Here is a 21,095-nt window from a genome sequence, read left to right as displayed (position 1 = left end):
ATGGAAGAGGGCTTCTTAGTGTACGGTGGGATCGACCTCTCACGTACTTCACTGACTCATTGGCTTGTGACTCTGCCTCAGTGACCTGCCAGACCTTTCTGCAGAATGGGCAGCTGAGCAAATGTGTCCCAAGCCCCCGATTGCAGTGCGGCGTGTCACAGCATGTCCCTCCCTGCTCATTGTCAGGGTGTCTAAACTCCCTGGTGCAGGTAGCTTGTTGGCACTGACTCCTCTTAGCTTGGCTATAGACATCCAGTCTCCTGTCTAGGTTTCTAGGTCCTGTGGTCAGGGTCTGAAACGGGTCTTGGGCTGGAGCCTCCACCAAGCATCCTTGCTCCCTGGCAGTCAGCCTCAAGTGAGTTGGGCTGCTCCCTTTTATAGTGAGGCAGCTGTTGACACATGCCCAACACGGACTAAGGGACACGGACTAATGCCCATAATGTGAGGTTAACCCAATCTCGCCTAGCCTGGAGTATGCACAAACCATCATGGTCCCTCTGAATAGCTAGCCCTTGCACAGTGTTCTGTCAACCCATCTGAGCTTTCTAAAACAATTGTGGCTTCTTTGGCCATTTTCCGATAAAAATCCAAGATCGGTTTTTATAACCAGGAACAATTAATTTGACAGTTGTTTTTGTCTAATTTCTTGTTTTTAATATAAATTGAAGTACAGTGTATATTTCTTTGCATCAGCTGTTTATTGGAAGCTGTTGACTGACTTTTTAGATATATATTTATGAGCAATATTTGAAAACTATAAGGGACTTTGGCGCTTTTGTCCTATTTTTTCAATAACTTTTGTAGCTGTATAAATCTGTATAAACGACTACAGTTTGAGTAACAGAAATACTGAAATTGAATGCAGTAAAATTAAAAACTGGGACTAAGGGAAGATTTAAATATAGTCTAAAAATATACTTGCAAATTCATCTGGAGTATACTTAGATTGTAGGAAATTGTGAAGTGTGGTAATATTCCAGGATTATGTCAAGAAAGATCAAAATTTATTAGAAGTAAAGTGGCCACACAATCTTAATGGACAAACCCAAAGCTCTTTTAATTAAGTGGGGTTGTACTGGGTGATTGTATAGAGAAATGTTGCTGTGTTTCTGGAACTGTTGATTTGGTAGGTGACACACTTTGCTCAGTTAAGAGACCGGTGGTCCTGGAGTTGTGCTGCAGAGCACTTGTACATGACAAGTGCTGTTTTTCAGATGAAACAAAAAATGTCTAGACCGAACTTTGCATTCATATAAGTTTTTCACCTGTATCTCCCCTCATAGTAGCCTCCTTAATGTCACCCAGATTCTGTATTGTTATTTGTGGCTTTTCAATAGACTGCATAATTATTATACCAGTCAGGTTTTAATTCTGATTATTTGCAGCCATCTGATGATGACACAATCAGCCTTCACTCTCAGGTATCAGAATCGACAAGGGAACAGACAATAAGGAACGACAATCATTTAATAGGAAGTAAATTTGACTCCCCTAAAGGTAATTTTTAAATACACAGGAATGCGCTATTGTTTGGGGTGCAGATAATTTCTATTAAGCCCTGTACAAGATTAAATAATGGTGTATTAGAATTGTACATTTACACTTTAAGCAACATTGTAATAAAATTATAAATAGAACACTAATATGCAACAAGAAAAAAACCCATCTCTTGAAAATCTTTTCCAGATATAGCAAGAGCTCCCTGCATTAGTTATATTTGACTGTGTTACAAATACCTTTTATTTATTTTTCAAATTTAATCATCCGTAGACCAGGAGGTGTATGATTACATTGACCCTAATGCAGAAGATGCAGCCATTCCTGAGCAAGATGTACAAATGGGACCATTTGTCTACTACCTTAAGGTAAGGTAACTTAAATGGAAAAAATTAGATGGCCGGTCTTGGTTATTAATGTCTAAACTCTTATTTTTTTCCATTCTATATAAGGAACGAGGAAAACACCCTGAGAAATCACAGAAAATAGAAAGGAATGATGAGTGGGGAGAGGAAAAAAGGTAGGCCTTCTAGACATCTCTTTAGAATTCAATATTTCCAAGACATAGCTCTGCAATAGTGGGTACAAGCATCTCTGGTTGGGCAGAAGATCAGTGTGTAAGAAGGGTTTTTTTAAACTGCTGTCAACTAACATGATCATTTGCTTAAAAAAAACAAGGCCCCAAGAATGCATTCATTTCCAGAACCGACTGAAAACAAAAAAATTAGCCGAATTAATCTTTCAGGCTTCAAAAAGAGAAGCTGTTGGCAGAGGAAGATGATGAACTGAAAGAGGTGACTGACTTGAGAAAAATAGCAGCTCAGCTACTGCAGCAAGAACAGAAAAACAGGTAATACAAAATCCAAATAAGTTAAACAAGTTGTGTGCCATATTTAATTTATATTTACACTGAAGGTGTCTAGTTAAAACTCATTGCTATGTTAGAGCTTTGAGGCTAGACTTGTGCAATTAGACATGAAACAGTCAAGCACATTCATGCAGACTTTTTAGGTGTATGTCTTGCATGGTTTTCATACAGCTGCTAGATGACAGAGAAGCAACAGTGTCCAAGTATACCATCTATATTGTGATAGCAATTAATTTTTTCATTGTTCATTGGGAGAAAAGAGGAAAACCATTTGATGTTAACATTTTGTTTCATAATGTTGAGTTAGTCATTGGGTACTAAACACCTGATCACATAGTCAATGGAAATTAGTAATGTCATTATTGTTATTGTGCTAAAATGCTCTATGCTTAGATTATACATGAGTATTCAGCACTATGTGCTGCTTCTGTGTGGTTGGTTATTTTTGTAGAATATGAAGTTTTCCGTGAATGCAGAATACCAGATTTTAGAGCCATGGTGTCCAACCAGTTCTGAAGCAGTAGCCACTTTAGAAAACTAGCCACACTCAACTGGCCAAAAAGCCACATATGGAGCATAAACGCCTCCATTTGGACCACAACACATAACATTTTGTTAAAGTATAAGGAAAGAGGACTCTTGTTCAAGCACGAAACTTTTACATGATAAAACACATAAACAAGTTGAATATCTGTAGTCTGTCCTGGCCATTTACTTAGCTGTTAACGGTTTCCATTGGGCATTGCAGAGGAAGGGGCTCTTGAGAGAGGATTCGGAGTGGGACAGGAGAGTGGCTTTATGGACCGCTTTGTGCAAGGTATTCTACTTATAGGTGTAGCAAGGCAGAAAATGAAATGGTGCCCATGGAAATGGAAAAACAGGTGACAGAGGCTAGCTACCGTATAGTGATAAGGGGGAAGAGAGTAATATGAGAAGATACAAGGGAGGATAAGTGGGGAAGGGCTGAGTTAACAATAAGGATCAGAAGCTGGGATTTGATGTTAGGGAGAATGGAATGTAATCAGCGCAATCCTGAATGGAAGGGCTCTCAGAGGATTACATGGGAGAGTCATGGCATGTTGGCAGATGGGTTTCTGGGGGTAGTATTCAGTGATGGTGAAGAAGTCACGTATTATAAAGAGCATGGCACAACTAAGAGGAGTGAAAGTCTATGTTGTCGGGGAGTCTTTAAGGTCGTGGGATTTCCCACAAATTTGCTCAGCTGTGTAGGAACAAACCCGAACGAAGCAAGAGTGTGTACAGTGATGTAGCAAGATTATACATTGCATAATTGGATGAATACCGTTTAATTAGTGTCTTAAATTTCAGCATAGCTGGGGATGCTACACATCTGTTTTTCATAAAGCATTGTGAAGGATATCAGTGCTGATATTGCAGCTGCGTATTGTCAAGCTTTAGAAACTCACCAGTTTTTTTTAATCCCCATTGAGTAATTATTACATCACAACTAATGAATTACTGTTAGCTGAGTTTAATATTAATTGTGTGAAAAGATATGACTGTTTCTAGAGCTTAAATTACTTGTAATTCTAATTTAATGTATTTAGGAATGTGGATGTCCACAGGGAAGGGAAATACAATTAAGGGGGATAAGTAGGAAAGTAACGTTTAGTCCTGGTTAGCTGGCATCAGGCAAAAAAATACTCATAGAAGAAAATATTTTGAAGCCTTTCTGAACGATAAAATATTATCAGTATTTAAAAATTATAGTAAATGTTTAAAAAACATTGTCATATTAGGTTTTTAATGGTGATCATTATATTGGAAAAACTTTTCCTGTGAAGATCGGACTTCTAACCTAGTGCTGTTTAAATTACTTTTGCTGTTACTATTCTGTATTTAATAATTTAGTTCAGAACTCTAAATTCTGCTTTGGTTGGCATTGCAATGGTTATACTTGCATGAACCTGTTGATTTGCTAAGCTTTCCTTCTGTATCTGTGGCACTTGCTTTTAGTATTTCTGTCTATTTTTAAAAATGTGGAGACGAACTCAGCATTGATTTAAACTCTATGCAATCAGCACAATACAGCAAGATGCAAGTCAGCCCTGATTTTTGGCTCATAATTTTTTGTGAATCTATAATTCCTTGTAGTGACAGCAGTAAGAATTGGAATTTGAGATTAACAGTTGAAATATTTCTGGTTTTGAATCTGCAAATTTGTAAATGTTTGTATTAAGCCATTCTGACCTGAACACATGGACTGCTCTAAAATTTGTGCATCCTAATAATTTCTTATTAACTGTAACTCTGATCACTTAGCATGTTTTCTTTTTAATCCTGTGAAATCTATCCTCTCTTTCCTTTCCGCTTGCTATACTAATTACTTCCCTGTCCTCTCCCATCAACTTCTCCTGCTTCCTTCTTCCATCTCTGGGTTTGGTGTACATGAAATGTGAATGCAGACGGAGACCATTAAGCTATAGAACTTCATTCAGTGAAAAACTCTTCCAGAGGACGAGGGCTGCAGGACGTGCATCCAGGTATCTAATGTTTGTGGAGCTTAAAAATCTAAAGATCACATGCTATACAGAATCCTAGAACACTAGAACTGGAAGGGTCCTTGAGAGGTCATCGAGTCCAGTCCCCTGCCCTTACATGATCAATTCTTGGCTTATGCAAAATAGAACAAAATAATTGAGTGAATTAGTGTAGAATATTTAATGGCCAAAAATTGATCAGACTAAATTATTATGAAAATGTAGAAGTGTGTTTCAGAACACTAGGTAGCTTAACATTAGCTATTCAGAGGTAACTTCCAATTATAAGCTTTTTTTCAGTTTCTACCACTAACTTCACCAAACTTAAGCAGCCAAGCTGAAATTTTAAATATTATGTCTTGCCTTAAATTAAATTTTAGGCAAAGTTCAAGATGGAGGGAGTGGTAAACAGTAAAAGCCGTGCTGGGTACAAGAACTTCAGTATTGGAATATGAAAGGCAGAGACATATATGAATTTGGGATACTGCCTTGAAAAGAAAGGAATCTTTCTGGCTATTGATTGTAGAGTCCATATGAATCCAATACACCACTTACTGCACACACCAAAGTCTTGTACACCTGGCATATTCTTCAGAGACTCCTTTCCCTGAACAGTTCTTGAGTATTTTAATTTAAGGGGACTTTGAGGCAAAAAAATCTTTTAACATCCAGTTAAGGTGTCATGACACAATTTTTCATTTGGCTCAGAAAACACTTGAGAATAAAATAGTGTATTGAGGAAACACAACCATTAGAGAACCTACAGAGGCCAAGTGAAAGTTCCATGTTTAAAAACAAAGCTCGCCATTAAACTTTGGAAAGTAAGCCGAGGTAAGGTCAGCTTTCTGTCATTCCTTCTAATCTGAAGTTGGGAGATGATGCTGTAATTGTCATGTCTGTCAATGGGAGACTAAAAATCTGAGTGATTTCCATCTGCCATGCAAAAACCAGAGCTTCATGATGGTGGTCAGATGGAGATTGCATACACTAGTTTGTACAGCAATATTCATGTAATTGTCAAGACAATGGGATCTTACTAAACAGAAAAAAATAGTGGTACTCATGCCATCTGTTTTACAAAGAAATTCTGATGTATTCTTCTAGTGATAAATAAGGCCAGATTCCCTTCAGCTACTGATTGTTGTGTGTTACAAAGAGTCAGGCTTCAGTATGAAGAGATGTGATCTGTATAGAAATAGTGGAATGTGCCCTGCTAGCATCATTCTGAGAATAACTTGAGTTAAGAATTTGTGAGTGAGTTGAAACCTTCATTTTGCATTCCCTGCAATTTGTTGGCTTTAAAAAAAAATAAAATGGAACCTTAGTGTTGGAGTTATAAGGCTTCCTACTATTTGGTGATTTGTTTGGTTTTTGAGGAAAGTATAAAGTTCTCGGGGGAGGGGGGATGGAGATACTGAGAAATGTTGTGAATGAATTGATGACTTTTTCCAGTTCAGAGCATTTTACCTTGAACTAGGGATAAAAGCGACTAATTGACTACCCGATAAGCATATGCTTATCAAGTAGTTGAGTAGTGACTCAACTAGACACTTCCCTTCCACCCTCCTGTTGCCTCTCTCAGGGAGGCAGCAAGCGGGGAGAGCAGAAGCCAGTTCTGGGGCGGAGCCAGCTTAAAAGCTGGTTTCCCCCAGCACCGTCTCCGCCAGGGTGGGGGGGAAGAGGCGTGCATAGCAGGGGGACCGGGCGCGAGTGGCTCTTAATACATTTAAAAGGCAGAACCGCAGCGGGGTTGGCTCTCAGGGCCAGGCACTAACCCTGCCGTGGCTCTGCAGTTTGCCCCCTTTTAGACTAATTGAGTAGTTGATGGAAATTCCATCGACTTCTCGATTAGCTGGTTAAACGCAATTTAACATCTCTATCATGAACTGTTGGGTTTGAAAACTTAGTAAATCTAGATTAAGTAACTTCCATGCAGTTTTATATACAGGTTGTACACCATATTTTCCCAGTGAACCTGCAAAAATCTGTTTGGCTCTATCATTCAGTCTCTCAGAAAATTCAAAAGGCCCTGACTAGTCAAACAACTGACCACAAGACTGATAAATAATTAATTTGATATTATGTACCACTGAATTTAAGAGTTTGTTTCTGAGTAAACTATTCCAAACTATTTTCAGTATTGGGGGTGGGAAGAGATCTGAATTTATTTTTGCCAAGTATATTATTTAAAATATATTTAAACATCCATATAAAAGTCGTGATTTTTAATGATTGAATGTATCAATGACTGGTATAATTAATAGCAATAAATGGCAATATGGCATATAATTAATGACAATATGCACACATCTTTAGAATGGTCTCAAATGGCTTATTTCTAAAACTGCATGTAATAGGGTATGTCTACACTGTGGTAGTATTTTTGGATACTTGCAGTATCCCAAAATAGCTATTCTGCGTCTTTGAAATTTAACAGGCTCACTATTCCGACATCCCTGTAAACCTTGTTTCATGAGGATTAAGGGACATTTTGGAATAGTGTTTTATTTGGAAATTAACTTGAAATAAACTATGCAATTTGCGTAGCTGAAATTGTGTAGTTTATTTTGGGCTAAGAGTGCAGTATAATTGCACCCATAGTTTAAAATGTTTGACTGGCTTGTTTACATAAAATCATTTTATTTACAGTGATAATTTCAGTTGTGGCATCAAAGGTTTTTTTTTTAATATTTAATTTTATTCCAAGGGTCTTATTTTGCTATCAGTATCCTCTAAATTGCCCTCTGACTTCAATGGGAATATTTCCTGAAAACTCATGATCCTAAAATGGTTTAATTACTTAGCACAAAATTTTCAATCTTCTGTAAGTATTTGTTCTGGAGAATTGAAGTTGTTTTTTCCTATCTCAGAATGCCCCAAAATATCCAGTCTTTGCTGACTGAATCTTGAGAATGTGAACTGGAGAAAGTGTATTTTCCAATTAGAGGTCAGTCTGCATGACTTTGAGGTAAATGAGATTGGTAAAGTAACAACACTATACAAAACTTACCCTGCCATTAAAAGGTAGTTATAATACCAGGAAGCTGAGCCTCTGTGATAAGGTTGAATGGAAACCTGTGATACAAGTCAGCAGTTAAAATAAATTCACGGCTACTAAAGCCGTTTGTAAGAGAGCGGTTCATCTGTGACTTAAAATGTGGGTGGCCATTTTGCTTTTCTAACTTTACTTTTTCTCTTCTAGTACATAGCTGTTTTAAGATTATTATAACTGCTGTTGTCACTATTATTATTGAGCTCCATGTTTGTGTCATTTCAGGCTACACTTTTTCTCAGTCCTGCTCACCATGAAGTCAATAGACTATTACAGTGCAATATTTTCTGTTCTAAGAATTCAAAAATCCTAAATCAAATCCCAAAATACACTGGGGCTTGCTTGAAAATCGTTCAGTTATTGGTTTGCCTCCCTTGTTTTTAATCCTCTAATGGCAGGGGTGGGAGGAAGGGAAGTTGTGCCATCTCCTTCCACTCTGTGACTCTGGTGCTGTTTAATAATCCACCCCCCAATACGCACACAGCATAGGCCACCGGCTGCTTTGTGGGGGGCTCCACTTGCCCTTTCCAGGGCTCATGAGAGTAATTGCCATTTTATTCATCACCATTTTGCTCCCTATCATTTTTCTGATACCCTTCCAATTCTCTGCAGTCTCCTGCTCAAAACCCCAGTACCAGACTCCTGTTTATTTTACATTTCTCCTGATCTCTCTGCCGGGCCTCACTAGCCTTGCACATTCTTCCTGAGTGCTCCCAGTCTTCATTCCCATTCATTTTCTCTTCCCCACATCCCACTGGCTCCTGTCTTTGCTCTTTTGGTGAATGACTGCTCCTCTAAGCCAAAGGCAGTGGCTCTAAACCCAGTTAGAACAGTTGGGTAGTAGCCTCTCTCATAAAAAATGAGGAAAGACACCTTGCTTTTCCTGAGATCACGCAGCATTGTGCTTAGGGTTGGTTTTGTTCGGAAAAGAAATACCTGCTATTGTGGGATTTGAGAGCATAGAAGTTGCTGTTGACTTCAGTGGATATGGGACTGGGCTCTGGTTTCTTTGTATGAGCACATTCAGATTCTATGTAAAATACCACTTAAATGTTCAGAGTATTGCTTTGTAGGAAGAGTTTAAGGGAAAAGGTGTTTAAGGGAAAAGAGGTTGCTAATAAGAGAGCTGTGAGATAAATGTGTGTTTTCTTTGTAGGCTTCTTAATCATTCAACCTCAGTAAGCACAAGAAACAGGCCAAAACAGACTGTGGAATCTGAAAAAAGGTATTAAGAAATGTACTGGGTTTTTTTAATAATACTGAAATCATGTCTTTGGTGATGAACATGTTATACAGGAGAGTAGGGATGTTAACATATAGTCCTTTAAACTATATGCCCTGAGCTTATCAGTTAACCCAAATGACTGCATGCACGTGCACCCACACACACCCTTGCTGCCTCTGGACCTAACCCTCTTCCCCCACTGCCTCCCACAGAGTACAGGCAGTCCCTGGGTTACGTACAAGATAGGGACTATAGGTTTGTTCTTAAGTTGAATTTGTATGTAAGTCGGAACTGGCTCCAGATTCAGCTGCTGCCACTGAAACTGACCAGGGGCTGACAACAGGAAGCTGGAGGCAGAGTTGCTCTGCCTCCAGCTTTCTGGAATCAGCCTGATCAGTTTCAACAGCTGCTGAATCTGGAGCCTGGGACAGAACAGCTGGGGCGCTGCCCGGTAGGTTTCCACAGGACCAACCAGGCAGCACCCCAGCTGCTCCACCCGAGGCGTCCCGCAACAAAAGCCTGGTCTGCTGGGGGGGGGGGGGGGATGCCGCCTGGGCGGCTTTGCTCCTGTCCCCCTGGTCTGCTGGGGGGGGCAATCAAAGCCGCTGGACCCCCCCAGCAGACCAGGGGGACAGGAGCAAAGCCGCCCAGGCTGCGGGGGTCCCGCTGCCTGGGCGGCTTTGCTCGGGTGTCCCTGGTCTGCTGTGGGGGTCCAGCGGCTTTGCTGGACCCCCCCAGCAGACCAGGGAGACCGGGAGAAGCTTTTCTTGCCCCAGAGGACATGGGCGGCGACCCGCCGCCCATGAGCTCCGGGGCGAGAAAAGCCTCGTTCGTAAGTGCGGATCCGACATAAGTCGGATCCGCGTAAGTCGGGGACTGCCTGTAGCAGGGGGACAGGGCGGGGCAGTGGGAGCTGGCTTAAAAGTTGACTGCCCCACGAGCACTGTCTTTGCAGAATTGGGGAGGGTTGGCAGGATGCCAGAACAGTCTTTGTCTGCTAGGAGCTTGGGCCCCCCGTAGACTGGAGCTGCCACTGCCCCACGCTGCTGCCTCTGTATTGGAGCAGCAGGCAGGAGCCGGTCTGTATGGGGAGCCGATTTTTAAACTGGCAACCCTCGCAGGCAGGCTCCCGCCTTCCACCCCGTGCTGCTGTGTCTGATACAGAAACTGCCTGTGCGCCTGGTCCTACTACATTTAAATTGCAGAGGCACAGCAGGGACAAAAATGTTCCTCTGCCCTATTGTGCTGAGCCACATGTGAAGACTAACCATATGGGCAAAAAGCAAAACTGACTATATAACAGGGCTGTTGCAGAAGGTAAAAGCTCTGGAAACCATAGATAATTTTCAGTTGTAGTAATCTTAATTCTTAATATTCAGTTTTTAAAAAGTATACACGCTTAAACTGAAAGTGCCCGTTCTAAATGGCATTAGAACAGACTTTATTTTTACTGTTACATTTGAATAACATATGTTTCTCATTCTTACAAGAAGTAATTCAGTTCCACAATTCACAAGTAATATTTTATAGATTAATGTTATCAGTTATAGTATGTACTGGAAACAAACTTGGAAACTAATAAGCTTAGTATGGTAAAACTATGAAGGAGTTGAAATGGATTTGAAATCTCAAATTTAATTACATTTTAATCAAATGCTCACAAAGTTACTTTTGATAGCATTGGTTATAAAATTGTTATGCAGCACACATCAAAACAGTGTTGATAGCCATGTGTATTTTAACACTGCATTCCAACTGCTAAAAATCGCCTTAAAACAACAACAAAAATTTGATACTTGTATAATATATTTGGCAGTCTTGTTGTTAAAGTGTGTAATAAGTAGTAATTTAGCTAATTAAAATCCAAAAAACTATTTGAATGTGGGTTTGTTTGTTTTTGTTTTTAAGCGTCTCAACAGATGAAACAAATTCTCCAGTATCTCCTTACAGCTGGCAGGTAAATATGTGCATGTAAAATTGTATAGTCTTTATTAGCCCTTGATAGTCATTTCATCCACAAATGAGCTACTGGTACAGCATAATTTGCACAGTGCTTGTGTGCCCAAATGTATTTGTTTACATGTACCAATAAACAAGTATTCATAATTGTGGTTGCAAATGTAAAGGTAATCTAAAAACATCCCTCTTAATGCAGACTTCATTTTGCATCACATTTTTAATACAGGTGGGTTTTTTTTCCAAACATTGCTTATTAATTTCAAGATCTTTGTACTGGTTTTAAGGCATTGTAGGTCTTCATTTCATCCTGCTTTATTCTTATATCGTTTCTTTGTCTTGTGTGTATCAGATTTTTCTGTTTTCTTAAGTTTTAAATATCTTGCTTTTTATGCTGAGGTAGGAAACACCAAAAGTCATGTGAAATATTTGTGATCAAACTCTGAATCTTTGGTTGTAGATTTCTATTAATTTTTTCTTCATTTTATGGTGCATCTAGGTGCAATACAAAGATTGATTTATATGCATTGTCCTTGTAGGTAAATATTTCCGTTTGCAGCAGCATCTTTCATCTGTAGTGGATATGAGAATATTTGATTTATTTAAATTCATTGATTTTACAACTAAGCCTCTTCTTGTCTCCTTCAAATCATCTTAATTTACATGTTATAAAGATGGATATTTCTATAGTGTCATCTATTTTCATACATTCCATTCTATGTAGGAGTCATAAGAAAATACTTAAAAAAAAAAATATCAATGGATAACTGAGTTGATGTGTGAAATTATTCACACCTCAATTTGTATACACAGTAGCTCACTGTGTGCTCAAATAGGGTAATCATACATGAATGGCTGGTCACAAATCTACCTTTCCATTTGCATGCCTGTTAGTGGTAAGTATATACTGTATAGTTTTGGCACATGCCTAATCTGTGAAAATGAGGCTCAATGTGGATAATCAAGAAAGCTGTGATTATTTTTTTTAATTAACAATTTTAGGTCATCATTAAATTTACTCTCCCCATATACAGTATAACTTACTTAGAATCTTAACTGCTAAAGACAGCACTTAATTCCACCAGTCTCTGGTACAGGTAAATGTAAGTGTTGTAAAACTAAAGTGTAACAGAGGCAAATAGGGCCCAAGATAAATAGTATTTCTATTTAAATCAATTTTGCTGTTCAGATTTGCCCCATAATGTAATTTCAGTATCCTCATAATCCGATGTTCTTTCTTAATGTTTAAATACGTGCTGTCTAAAACATTGTTGAACTTTGCAGCCCCTAGAAAATCAAAAGGAACTGACAGATGAGCAGCACTGGCCAGAAACGCAGCCTGTTATCTGGCAGAATGAAGAGAGGAGGAGGAGCAAACAAGTTAGAAAGGAATATTTCAAGGTATTGTTACACATTTTCTCATTTGTTGCCACTTTTCCATCTTTGAAGAACTAATGTTTCTAGTTACGACTTGAGCTCTTTTACTGTATCCTAAAGGAAGACAACATATTTAGCTTAATTATCAGCAGATGATAATTTGATAAAAAGTGATAATGTATCTTCTGGTTTACACTCTGCTGTAATTTGCAGATGTATGTATATCGTCTAACCAAATACATATTAACAAACAGTATTTTAAAGTACAGGCGACCCCCGCACTTATGGCCTATTTGGTTGCTGGAGAGCCATTGTAAAGTCGAACCCATTTTTCCCATAGACGCAATGATAAAAATGGGGGTTCCATTCCCGAAACTCTATTTCATGCTCTAAAAATGCCAACATTGACTATGGAAATGGAGGAAAAGTAAATAAAACTTTTCTAAAAGTGCACCAAAAGACTGAAAATAAAGTTTCAGAAAGATTGGATGGCTAACAGTTTGCAACTATCTTGAATTATACTTAGCCATCCAATCTTTCTCCTAAATTGGTAGCTGAAAACTTTATTTTCAGTCTTTTGGTGCGCTTTTAGAAACGTTTTAAAAACGTTTTTTTAATTATATTTTTGGTCTTTGGGAGGGGTTGCTGGGGGGGGGAGGGAGACAGGAGACTGAGCTGGCGGGGTGGGGCAGGACCCATGGGGAGTTGTAATTAGGCCTTGTGAGGGGGAGGGAGAGCCGCGGGGGTGGGGTGTTGGGATGCGGGTTGGTGAGGGCCACGAGCTGCATGGGTGCCAGGAGCCATGGGGTGGTGTCAGGACACGGCCTGGCAACTTGCTGGGGGGGGAAACTAGGGGGAGCCACAAGCTGCAGGGGCTCCAGGAGCTACTCGGTAACCTGCGGGGGAGCCGGGGGAGAGGGGGATGAAGCCTGCTGAGGGGGGGTGGCCTGGCGAAGGGGGCTGGGAAGCTGACCTGGCAGGGTGTGGCCTGCCAGGAGGACTGTGAGCCGCACGGTACAGAGGCAGGCAGGCCCACATGTAGGAGGTGGCGGGAGCGGCCTGCCTCATCACCAGCCTGCCAGTGTGGGGCGGGGGAGGGGCAGATGTCCTGTCACAGAGTCAGGTGGGGCTGCCTGCAGAAGCTGGGCAGCTTGCTGAGAGCCAGAGCGTGCGGGGGCCGCCTGCCTTGTCAAAGTAGCCAGGCGGCAGAGCACACCTGCTGCAGGAGCCAGAGCTGGCAGGACAGCCGGTGTATGCGCAGCAGGGGCAAGTCTAAGTTCCTATTACAGACGGACAAGAAGACTGTCTTAAAAATAGGTCGTAAATGCGGGGGGGCGTAAGTCAGGGGTCACCTGTATTGTGGTGTAGGCACGATCATTTCAAGTATTATGAGCTATATTTCCCTCTTGCAAAATACACAGGTTTTCTTGGGTAACTAAATAAAGGGGCTTGATGGCCTAGCTTCTCTTTTAACTTGCACCTGAGCTGTGTTCTCCATTTCAGTATGTTTAGGTTAATACATATGCTTCCAGGGCAATTTGACAGTACAGGAAATCTAGGAACACTACGCTGAGTGATGAAATGCTGCTTACTCTTACAGCAAATGTAAACTTAAAACTGTGTTCCGAAGGCAAAGAATAAAACCTAACACAGAATCCTCCCAAACATCCATCATTTCTTTTCATCTTACCCTCCGTCTCAGGCTTAAAACCACAAAAAATATGCAAAACTGTTTTAAAACAAATGTTTGTGCAATTTGTTGCTTTTTGCACAGTCTAAGAAAGGTATACAGGACATCTCAAATTGCCGTGTCCTGGAACTGTATGCTAATAACACGCTTAGGCTACATCTGCACTGCTCTGTTTTGCGCAATAAATATGCAAATGAGGCAAAGTGTGGAATATTTCCGTGTCTCATTTGCATAATTAATGAGTGGCTACTTTTTGCGCAAGAGGCTTTTGCACAAAAAGGAGCTGTCTACGCTGCTCCTTTTTGCGCAAAACCCCCCTCTTGCGCAAGAGCCGTTCTTCCACATTTATTTTCAGGAAGAACATGGTTGACTTAGTAACTGTCCTTTACTGCATTAACTGAGGGTGAGAGAGAGAGAGGAAATACTCTGAAATTAATTCAGTTTGTTTGCAATGTGTAGTAATGGTCACAAGATGTCAGTGTCTGCATGATGCAAAATAGGCATGAGATTGCAAGAAACAGAGCAGCTGTCATTTTTTTTTTACTTCTATAGATAATTGTGGTTTGTGACAAGCTTCAGCTTGTCTTATATTTATAGAATGGCCAGTTTTAACAATGTTACAGAAGACCTAAATAAACTGAGTCCAATAACACATTTCTTTGAATGCAGGTCCCTCTGTTTGTTCAACTGTGAATACATATGTGCTCCATCCTCCTCAGAATGGGGACTTACTGCACGTAGTGTCCATTCGTCCACATCTGCTCCCCTGTTCTTGTGCTGCCGCCGAGAATATGGGGGCGAGGGTGTGACGTAGCGTTGGTTCCTTGCTGGTTGCTATGCTGGGCAGTGGGCTGTGGGTGACCTCCACTGGCTGCTGGCTGTAGCATGGCCCAGCAGGGCAGGGGATGAGTCGTCATTCAAGGGGGCTCCGAACCTGTCGGACCAGTTATCTCCCAGGGAGCGGAACAATGGGAAGAAGGGGAGTGGAGCCCTGGCTGGGGGAAGGGAGGGACAGGGCTGGAAGTTAGTTGTTGGTTTCTGTCTGGTATCATGGAGGAGGCAGCTTAAGCTACAGGCTGAGATTTAGGGGCCCAGTCTCCCCCATCTCAAGGGGGGCTGAGGCATCCTAGGCCTGGCCTGTGACCAGATGACATCTGTGCTGTGCTGTATCCTGGAGAAGCAATAGACTCCCTCTATTCTACTGGCTGGTGGAGTCTGTTCGTGCCACTACGGGAGTGCAGGAGGCGGGGGACCCCAACGCGCCTTCACAGGGGGGCTGACTGACTGCTTCTCCAGTTCTTTCTTACCACTGCATGGCCTGAGTCAGACTCTTCCATTGTTCAGAGCTGATGCTTTTTTTTTTTTCATGTTGTTTATTGTTGTTCAGTGTTTACTAGTTAGTGTTGGATTCCACAGCAGGGAGATCCTTTCCAATTTCCAGACGTGGGTCTTAGATTACCTTTAGGATACCCGGTTTAAAAATCCCTGTCTTCTCTGCTCATTCCCTTTTGGCCTGCAACAATAACCATTACTGCTTCTACTGCCTTGGAGAAATTCGTATCTCCATTAAATGTAGTAGTTGCTGTGCTTTTCTGTGAGAATGTTGGCTTTGGAAGCACTTTATGGCGTGCAGCATCCCCAAACAGGCCCAGACTGGGGAGACCTTCCTTTCCATCATCCACAATTGTCAAGGATTGTGTCTCCTAATACTGTATGTGATTCCAGAGCAGAAGGGGAAGTCAGAGAAGGACTCTTCGGCTGGGCCCGCCGGTGAGAGTTAGGGGCACTCGGTTTTATATGTAAAGGCAGATCCTCTCCTAGATCTTCTAGGAGAAGAGATCCCTCCCTAGCCCTGTCCAAGTCACCCAACCCATAAGAATTTTGGCCCTCCTAAGTTGCGTTGGCATGTTGAGAAGAGCAGGACTCCCTTCATACCAGTTTTCTGAATTCCAACATTGTGTTGCCACCTAAAATGAAACACTGGGACACAAAGGACCGGGAACTGCCAATAATATTGAAAACTACAAAGTTCGAGACTAATTTACCAGTGGTGCCAACACCAACAGCATATGGAACACCACCATAAGGAACAGCAGTCTACACCTATTCTACTTGAAGGGAATGACAAGACACAAATTTTGAAGATGAATATGATTTATAGTGTTCTAGATGATACCTCCATCCAGCAAGTCCCACAATTATGCTTGTTAACAAGATGTATCCTTAGCAGGGGGAGAGACATAACTGCAGTAATCCAGGGGTCTGGGAGAAGTCTATCCCCTATTCAGATCGCTAGCTGCAGTCTCCTCTCAGCAGATCTGATGGCGCTGCTGATGGAGCTAGATCCAACTTTTTCATCTTCAGGATCGTTAGATGTACTACAGTGTAACCAGCTCCTCCCCCACTGAGATGGGTTCTTCTTCTCGGTACCAGTGCTACCCAGTGCCTTAGGGAGCACCACAGACCTCTTTCAACCCTTTACACGGCCTTATTGGAACCCTTAGACAAATACCTGGAAACCATCTCTTTCAAGCATGATTTTTCCGACCCTTCTGTTCTAAGAAGTGTGAATCCCCCTAAGCTCATGGAAGAAGGGGAAGATGAGCAGGATCCATCAGGGCCAGAGTTCTGATAGAGATATTGTCCTTGTGTCTTGATGTGGTAGATACTCTGGCCACTCCATTGCCACTGGCCAACTATTGAAGTTCCAGGAGCTAATAAGGGCAGTAGTAGAACAGCTCCAAATCTCCTTAGAGGAAGTCCAAGATCTTGAGTATAAGTTCCTTAGGTATCCTTCAATCGGCAGGCTCCTGTTGATTGATCTCCCAGTAAATGAAACCCAAACTAGGGAAATATACATAAACTAGGGGAAAACAGCCTTAATGGAGCTATTGTAAGGTGGGTGCAAAACTGTTTGGAAAACTGTTCCAAGAGAGTAGTTACCAGTGGCTCTCAATCAAGCTGAAAGGTCTTGATGGGAGTTCTCCTGGGCTTGCTTCTGCTCAATATCTTTATCAGTAATTTAGATAATGGCATAGAGCTCTTCTGGAACTGAGAGCAGAATGAGAAACTTGCAAAGCATTTCTGTTGTTCATACAATCCCAGCACTTTGATGACTGACAACATAGCTATAGGAAAAACTTAAACAACAACAAAAAGACTAGTAGCACCTTAGAGACTAACAAAACATGTAGATGGTGGTATGAGCTTTCTTGGGCACAGCCCACTTCTTCAGATGACAGGAGTATTAGAAGTCCAGATCCAAGAATAAATAAGGGAGGAGGGGATGGGAGGGAAGAAGGAAAAAAAAGGAGAGAAAGAAAAGGGGGGGGGGGGGAAGAGGGGAGGAAGAAAAGAGAGACCAATGAGTAGATGAGCTTCAGGGGGTAGCTGAGCTAGTAGGGGGGGGGGGGGGGGAAGAGGGGAGGAAGAAAAGAGAGACCAATGAGTAGATGAGCTTCAGGGGGTAGCTGAGCTAGTCTGTAACAGAAAAACTTAAAAAACAAATAGTCTAGTAGCACCTTAAAGACTAAATAGTTACAAGAAGCTGAGGGTAACCATTAGCACCTCCATTGTTTGGTTGATATCTGATTTGTGTTGTGGCCTGGTAATCACGACATATTCATAGACCGCCTTATTTTGGTCTATGAATATGATATTCGTTTTAGTTAAGTAATAGTTTTATGTTCTTCTATCTTTTAGTATTGATTTGAAATATGCTGTTAACACAAGGGGCCTACAGAATCCAGATTCTGTAAGATGGCTGATGGCAATAAGACAGAGCCGGCCCAAGGTATGGGCTGACCAGGCTACCGCCCGGGACACCCCATTGTAAGGGGCACCGTGCGGGGCTGCCGGTCCGCACGCTTGGGGGTGGGGCTGGCCCTACATTAAGATATAAGTGGGGAACAATATGCTTTGTGCTTATAATTTTCCATAAAGGGGTGAAGCAAGAGTCTGCTGTCAGGGCAAGTTTTATTTTTTGAGCCTTACCCGGAATTTATGGTATAAATCTGGTAGCATGGCAGTTATGGGTGTTTCATCTCTTGGCGCAATTCAAACAGATGAAACCTTGTTAACCTTAGTTTCCGTATAGTTGCCCACCTTTTATGTGTGGTATAGGGGCAGCATCCAAGAAAGCCATCTGGCACCCATAATGAATATTCATTAGATACCCAGAGATTTCTTTCAATTAAAGGTGGTACCCTCAGAAATCTTGGGGTGTTAAGCCCTGTTATGGAAAAAGGGTGGTATATCCGGTATGCTTTGGTGCCCAAAAAGGTATTTAGGCCAAGGGGTTTAAAGAGAACGAAGCTGCAATCTGATACTTCGCGGAAAGAAAGCAATCCGTCCTGGGTCATGTAAATACAAGGTTAGAGAAACTTAGAACTTATTTCTATTCCTCTCTTTTGTAACGGCTTCTTTCCCTTTTTCTTGTTTAAGTCTGCTTATAGGAATCCTACCAACACTTGCTCCCAGGTCTCCAGGGGATGGGAAGCCACCCTTCTCCATTCAATCTTGGGATCCTTGTGTGTGTAGGAATTATTATTATTACTATTATTATCGTTACTTTTGTATACTTAGATAAGTTTGGGATTAATTGTGTTAATGAAATCTTGGGAAGGAATTCAAGTGATTTGTGTTCTTGCTGTAGTGTTTGCTGTGGTGATCATAATCATTATTCCACTAGCAATAAAACTGTTTTCTATTTCATTCCCTGAGTTGAGGTGTGGTTGTTGTCCATTGCCTGTTGACCCTCAAGAGGAGGAGCCTTGTGGTTCCACAGAATTGTAATCTGAGAGAGAGGATGAACTTAGATCTACTCTGATCAGATTGGCGAGCCTTATCCATCCAAAATTTCACAAAACTCTTTCACAGGCTACAGAGTCCATTAATTTTTTCCCATGGAGACTGTCCAATTTGGCCAGTATACATGGCAGTGGGGGCATTGCTGGCATTTGATGGCATAGATCACATTAATGAATGTGCAGTTAAATGAGCCTCTGATTTGGTGGCTGCTATGGTTGGGTCCAGTGATGAAATCGCTGGTGTAGATGTGCGGGCAAAGTTGGCACTGGGGCTGATTGCAGGGATGGGTTCCTGGATGCTTATGATGTAGCTTGTTGTGTGGTTATTGGAAAGAATTTGTTTGAGGTTAGGGGGTTGTCTAGAAGTGAAGATTGGCCTTTCCCCCAAGGCCTCTGAGAGTAAGGGGTCATTTTCCAGCATAGGTTGTAGATCATTGATAATGCTTTGGAGGGGTTTAAGTTGTGGACTGTAGGTGATAAGTGGAATTCTGTTTTCTCCTCTTGGTCTGTCTTGAAGTAGTTCATGTCTGGGTACCTTTTTGGCTCTATAGCTATAGGTTGAACCTCTCTCGTCTGGCACCCTCGGGACCAGACCAGTTCCAAACGAGAGAGTTTTCTGGACCATGGGAGGTCAGTGTTTTCTAGCAGCATGATAACACTTGCACTGCCTACTGTGCTTTTAGGGGTACATTAGAGCTAAATAACAGCATGGAACACTGAGAGCCAGGACTGGTGGCTGTAAAAAGAAACTTTACGGGGCCATGGGAGACTTGGCCACATCCATGGAAAGTGGACATCTTGCTAACTAAAATCATTCTAGACAACAGAGGTTTCTGGATGAGAGAGGTTCAGCCTGTACTGTTTTCTGTATAAACAAGCTGGGAGAGGCATGGTGCATTCCCCTATGTATAAAAGTGGTCAACTTACACAACTTTTGGTATTTACAGAAACATGTCACTATCAGCCATGTACCTCCTGGGCACTGAGAATTTGGGGAGGATAGCTTATGCAGGAATTTTGCCGCCAGTGATGAGTGGGAATTACACAATTCAGTAGTAAACAGCATCCCCACTCAGAGGGGAACACCTGCTTGAGACCTCTTTGCCTTTCAAGGAAACAGGCAGTGCAACATATACTGCTCTGGGGACCACAAGGTCAGTGTCCTAGAGATGATGACCTCCTCTTGCCTTGGACAGATCACTTCAGCTGAGCCTTCTACCTTGTCCCGTTACTACCATAGGTTCTACTGATGATTCAACTAGACAAAGCAGAACTCATCCTCATTACTCCCAGAGAACTCAGACAGGTCTGATTTCCTGGCCTCCCACACGACATCCTGTTGACCCAGAAAAATGGACGTCAGGCATCACAGCCCCAGTGCTGTTCATCTCATGGCTTGGAATATGGATGTACATTGAGCCTAGTGTGTTCCTGCACTGAAGCTGAGCAAAGCATTCCTAATAACGATCAAAAAATCTTCACGCAGAAATGTTACCTAGCCAAGCTGAAACATTTCTGTCTGAACCCAGCAAAACCATACATTTAAAAGAACTCCACTTACAGCAAGGCAAGTAATTTCCCTTGCATAACTTAGATGTGTTTGTCATGCTGCAGCTGTCTGCCTTTATTCTCAAAAATCTAGAGCGAAAATAAGAATATTGCTTGAAATTCTACTGTGGTTTTTCCCTACAATCCCTGAGAAAGTTAACTATGTTCCTAGAAGCGCATCTGACAGTTTACAACAACAAAGCTACATGACCACATCCCTCCTTCCACTATATTTTAAATTTCATCACCCAATTAGTCAATACGACACCTTTTTAGAGATGCTTTTAATTCTTGAAGAAAAGCCGAAGACATTCACTTACCTCATTCAAACAAATTAAATTCATTATCGTATTGGTGAAGGTGAGATTATCACCAGTGATTGCTGTTACCATTGAGAGGCATACTTCTGATTGCCAGCACGATCAGTGGCCAGATAAGACCCCAGTTCTGAGATGTGTGTTGGGAACTGTAGTTTCAGTCATGCGGTGTTGAGTCATGAATGATTTATCTAAAATAAATAGTCATGTATACTGACAGCAAAAATTATGATGTGGTTAATGTGGTTGGCAGAAG

At 41.6% G+C, this 21,095-nt stretch overlaps 1 protein-coding gene across 2 annotated transcripts in view; it reads left to right on the top strand.

Moving 5' to 3' along the window:
- The first annotated feature begins 847 nt into the window (after positions 1-847).
- The window catches only part of LOC142824388 (leucine-rich repeat and calponin homology domain-containing protein 2-like), a 50,087-nt gene continuing 29,839 nt past the window's right edge, over positions 848-21,095 (top strand). Inside the window, exons 1-8 of one of the 2 annotated variants that reach the window (XM_075916251.1) lie at positions 848-1,497; positions 1,771-1,865; positions 1,950-2,017; positions 2,243-2,347; positions 4,792-4,869; positions 9,075-9,143; positions 11,052-11,100; positions 12,384-12,500. In XM_075916251.1, coding sequence (XP_075772366.1) covers positions 1,839-1,865; positions 1,950-2,017; positions 2,243-2,347; positions 4,792-4,869; positions 9,075-9,143; positions 11,052-11,100; positions 12,384-12,500 — 513 coding nt within the window. In that variant the 5' untranslated portion in view covers positions 848-1,497; positions 1,771-1,838. The remainder of the gene's footprint in view (positions 1,498-1,770; positions 1,866-1,949; positions 2,018-2,242; positions 2,348-4,791; positions 4,870-9,074; positions 9,144-11,051; positions 11,101-12,383; positions 12,501-21,095) is intronic. The other variant, XM_075916252.1, reaches the window with a different exon arrangement.

The sequence above is a fragment of the Pelodiscus sinensis genome, unplaced genomic scaffold (assembly GCF_049634645.1).
Source record: "Pelodiscus sinensis isolate JC-2024 unplaced genomic scaffold, ASM4963464v1 ctg53, whole genome shotgun sequence".
NCBI lineage: Eukaryota > Metazoa > Chordata > Testudines > Trionychidae > Pelodiscus > Pelodiscus sinensis.
Note: the sequence above shows the minus strand (reverse complement) of the source record. Positions and strands in the feature narration are given on the sequence as shown.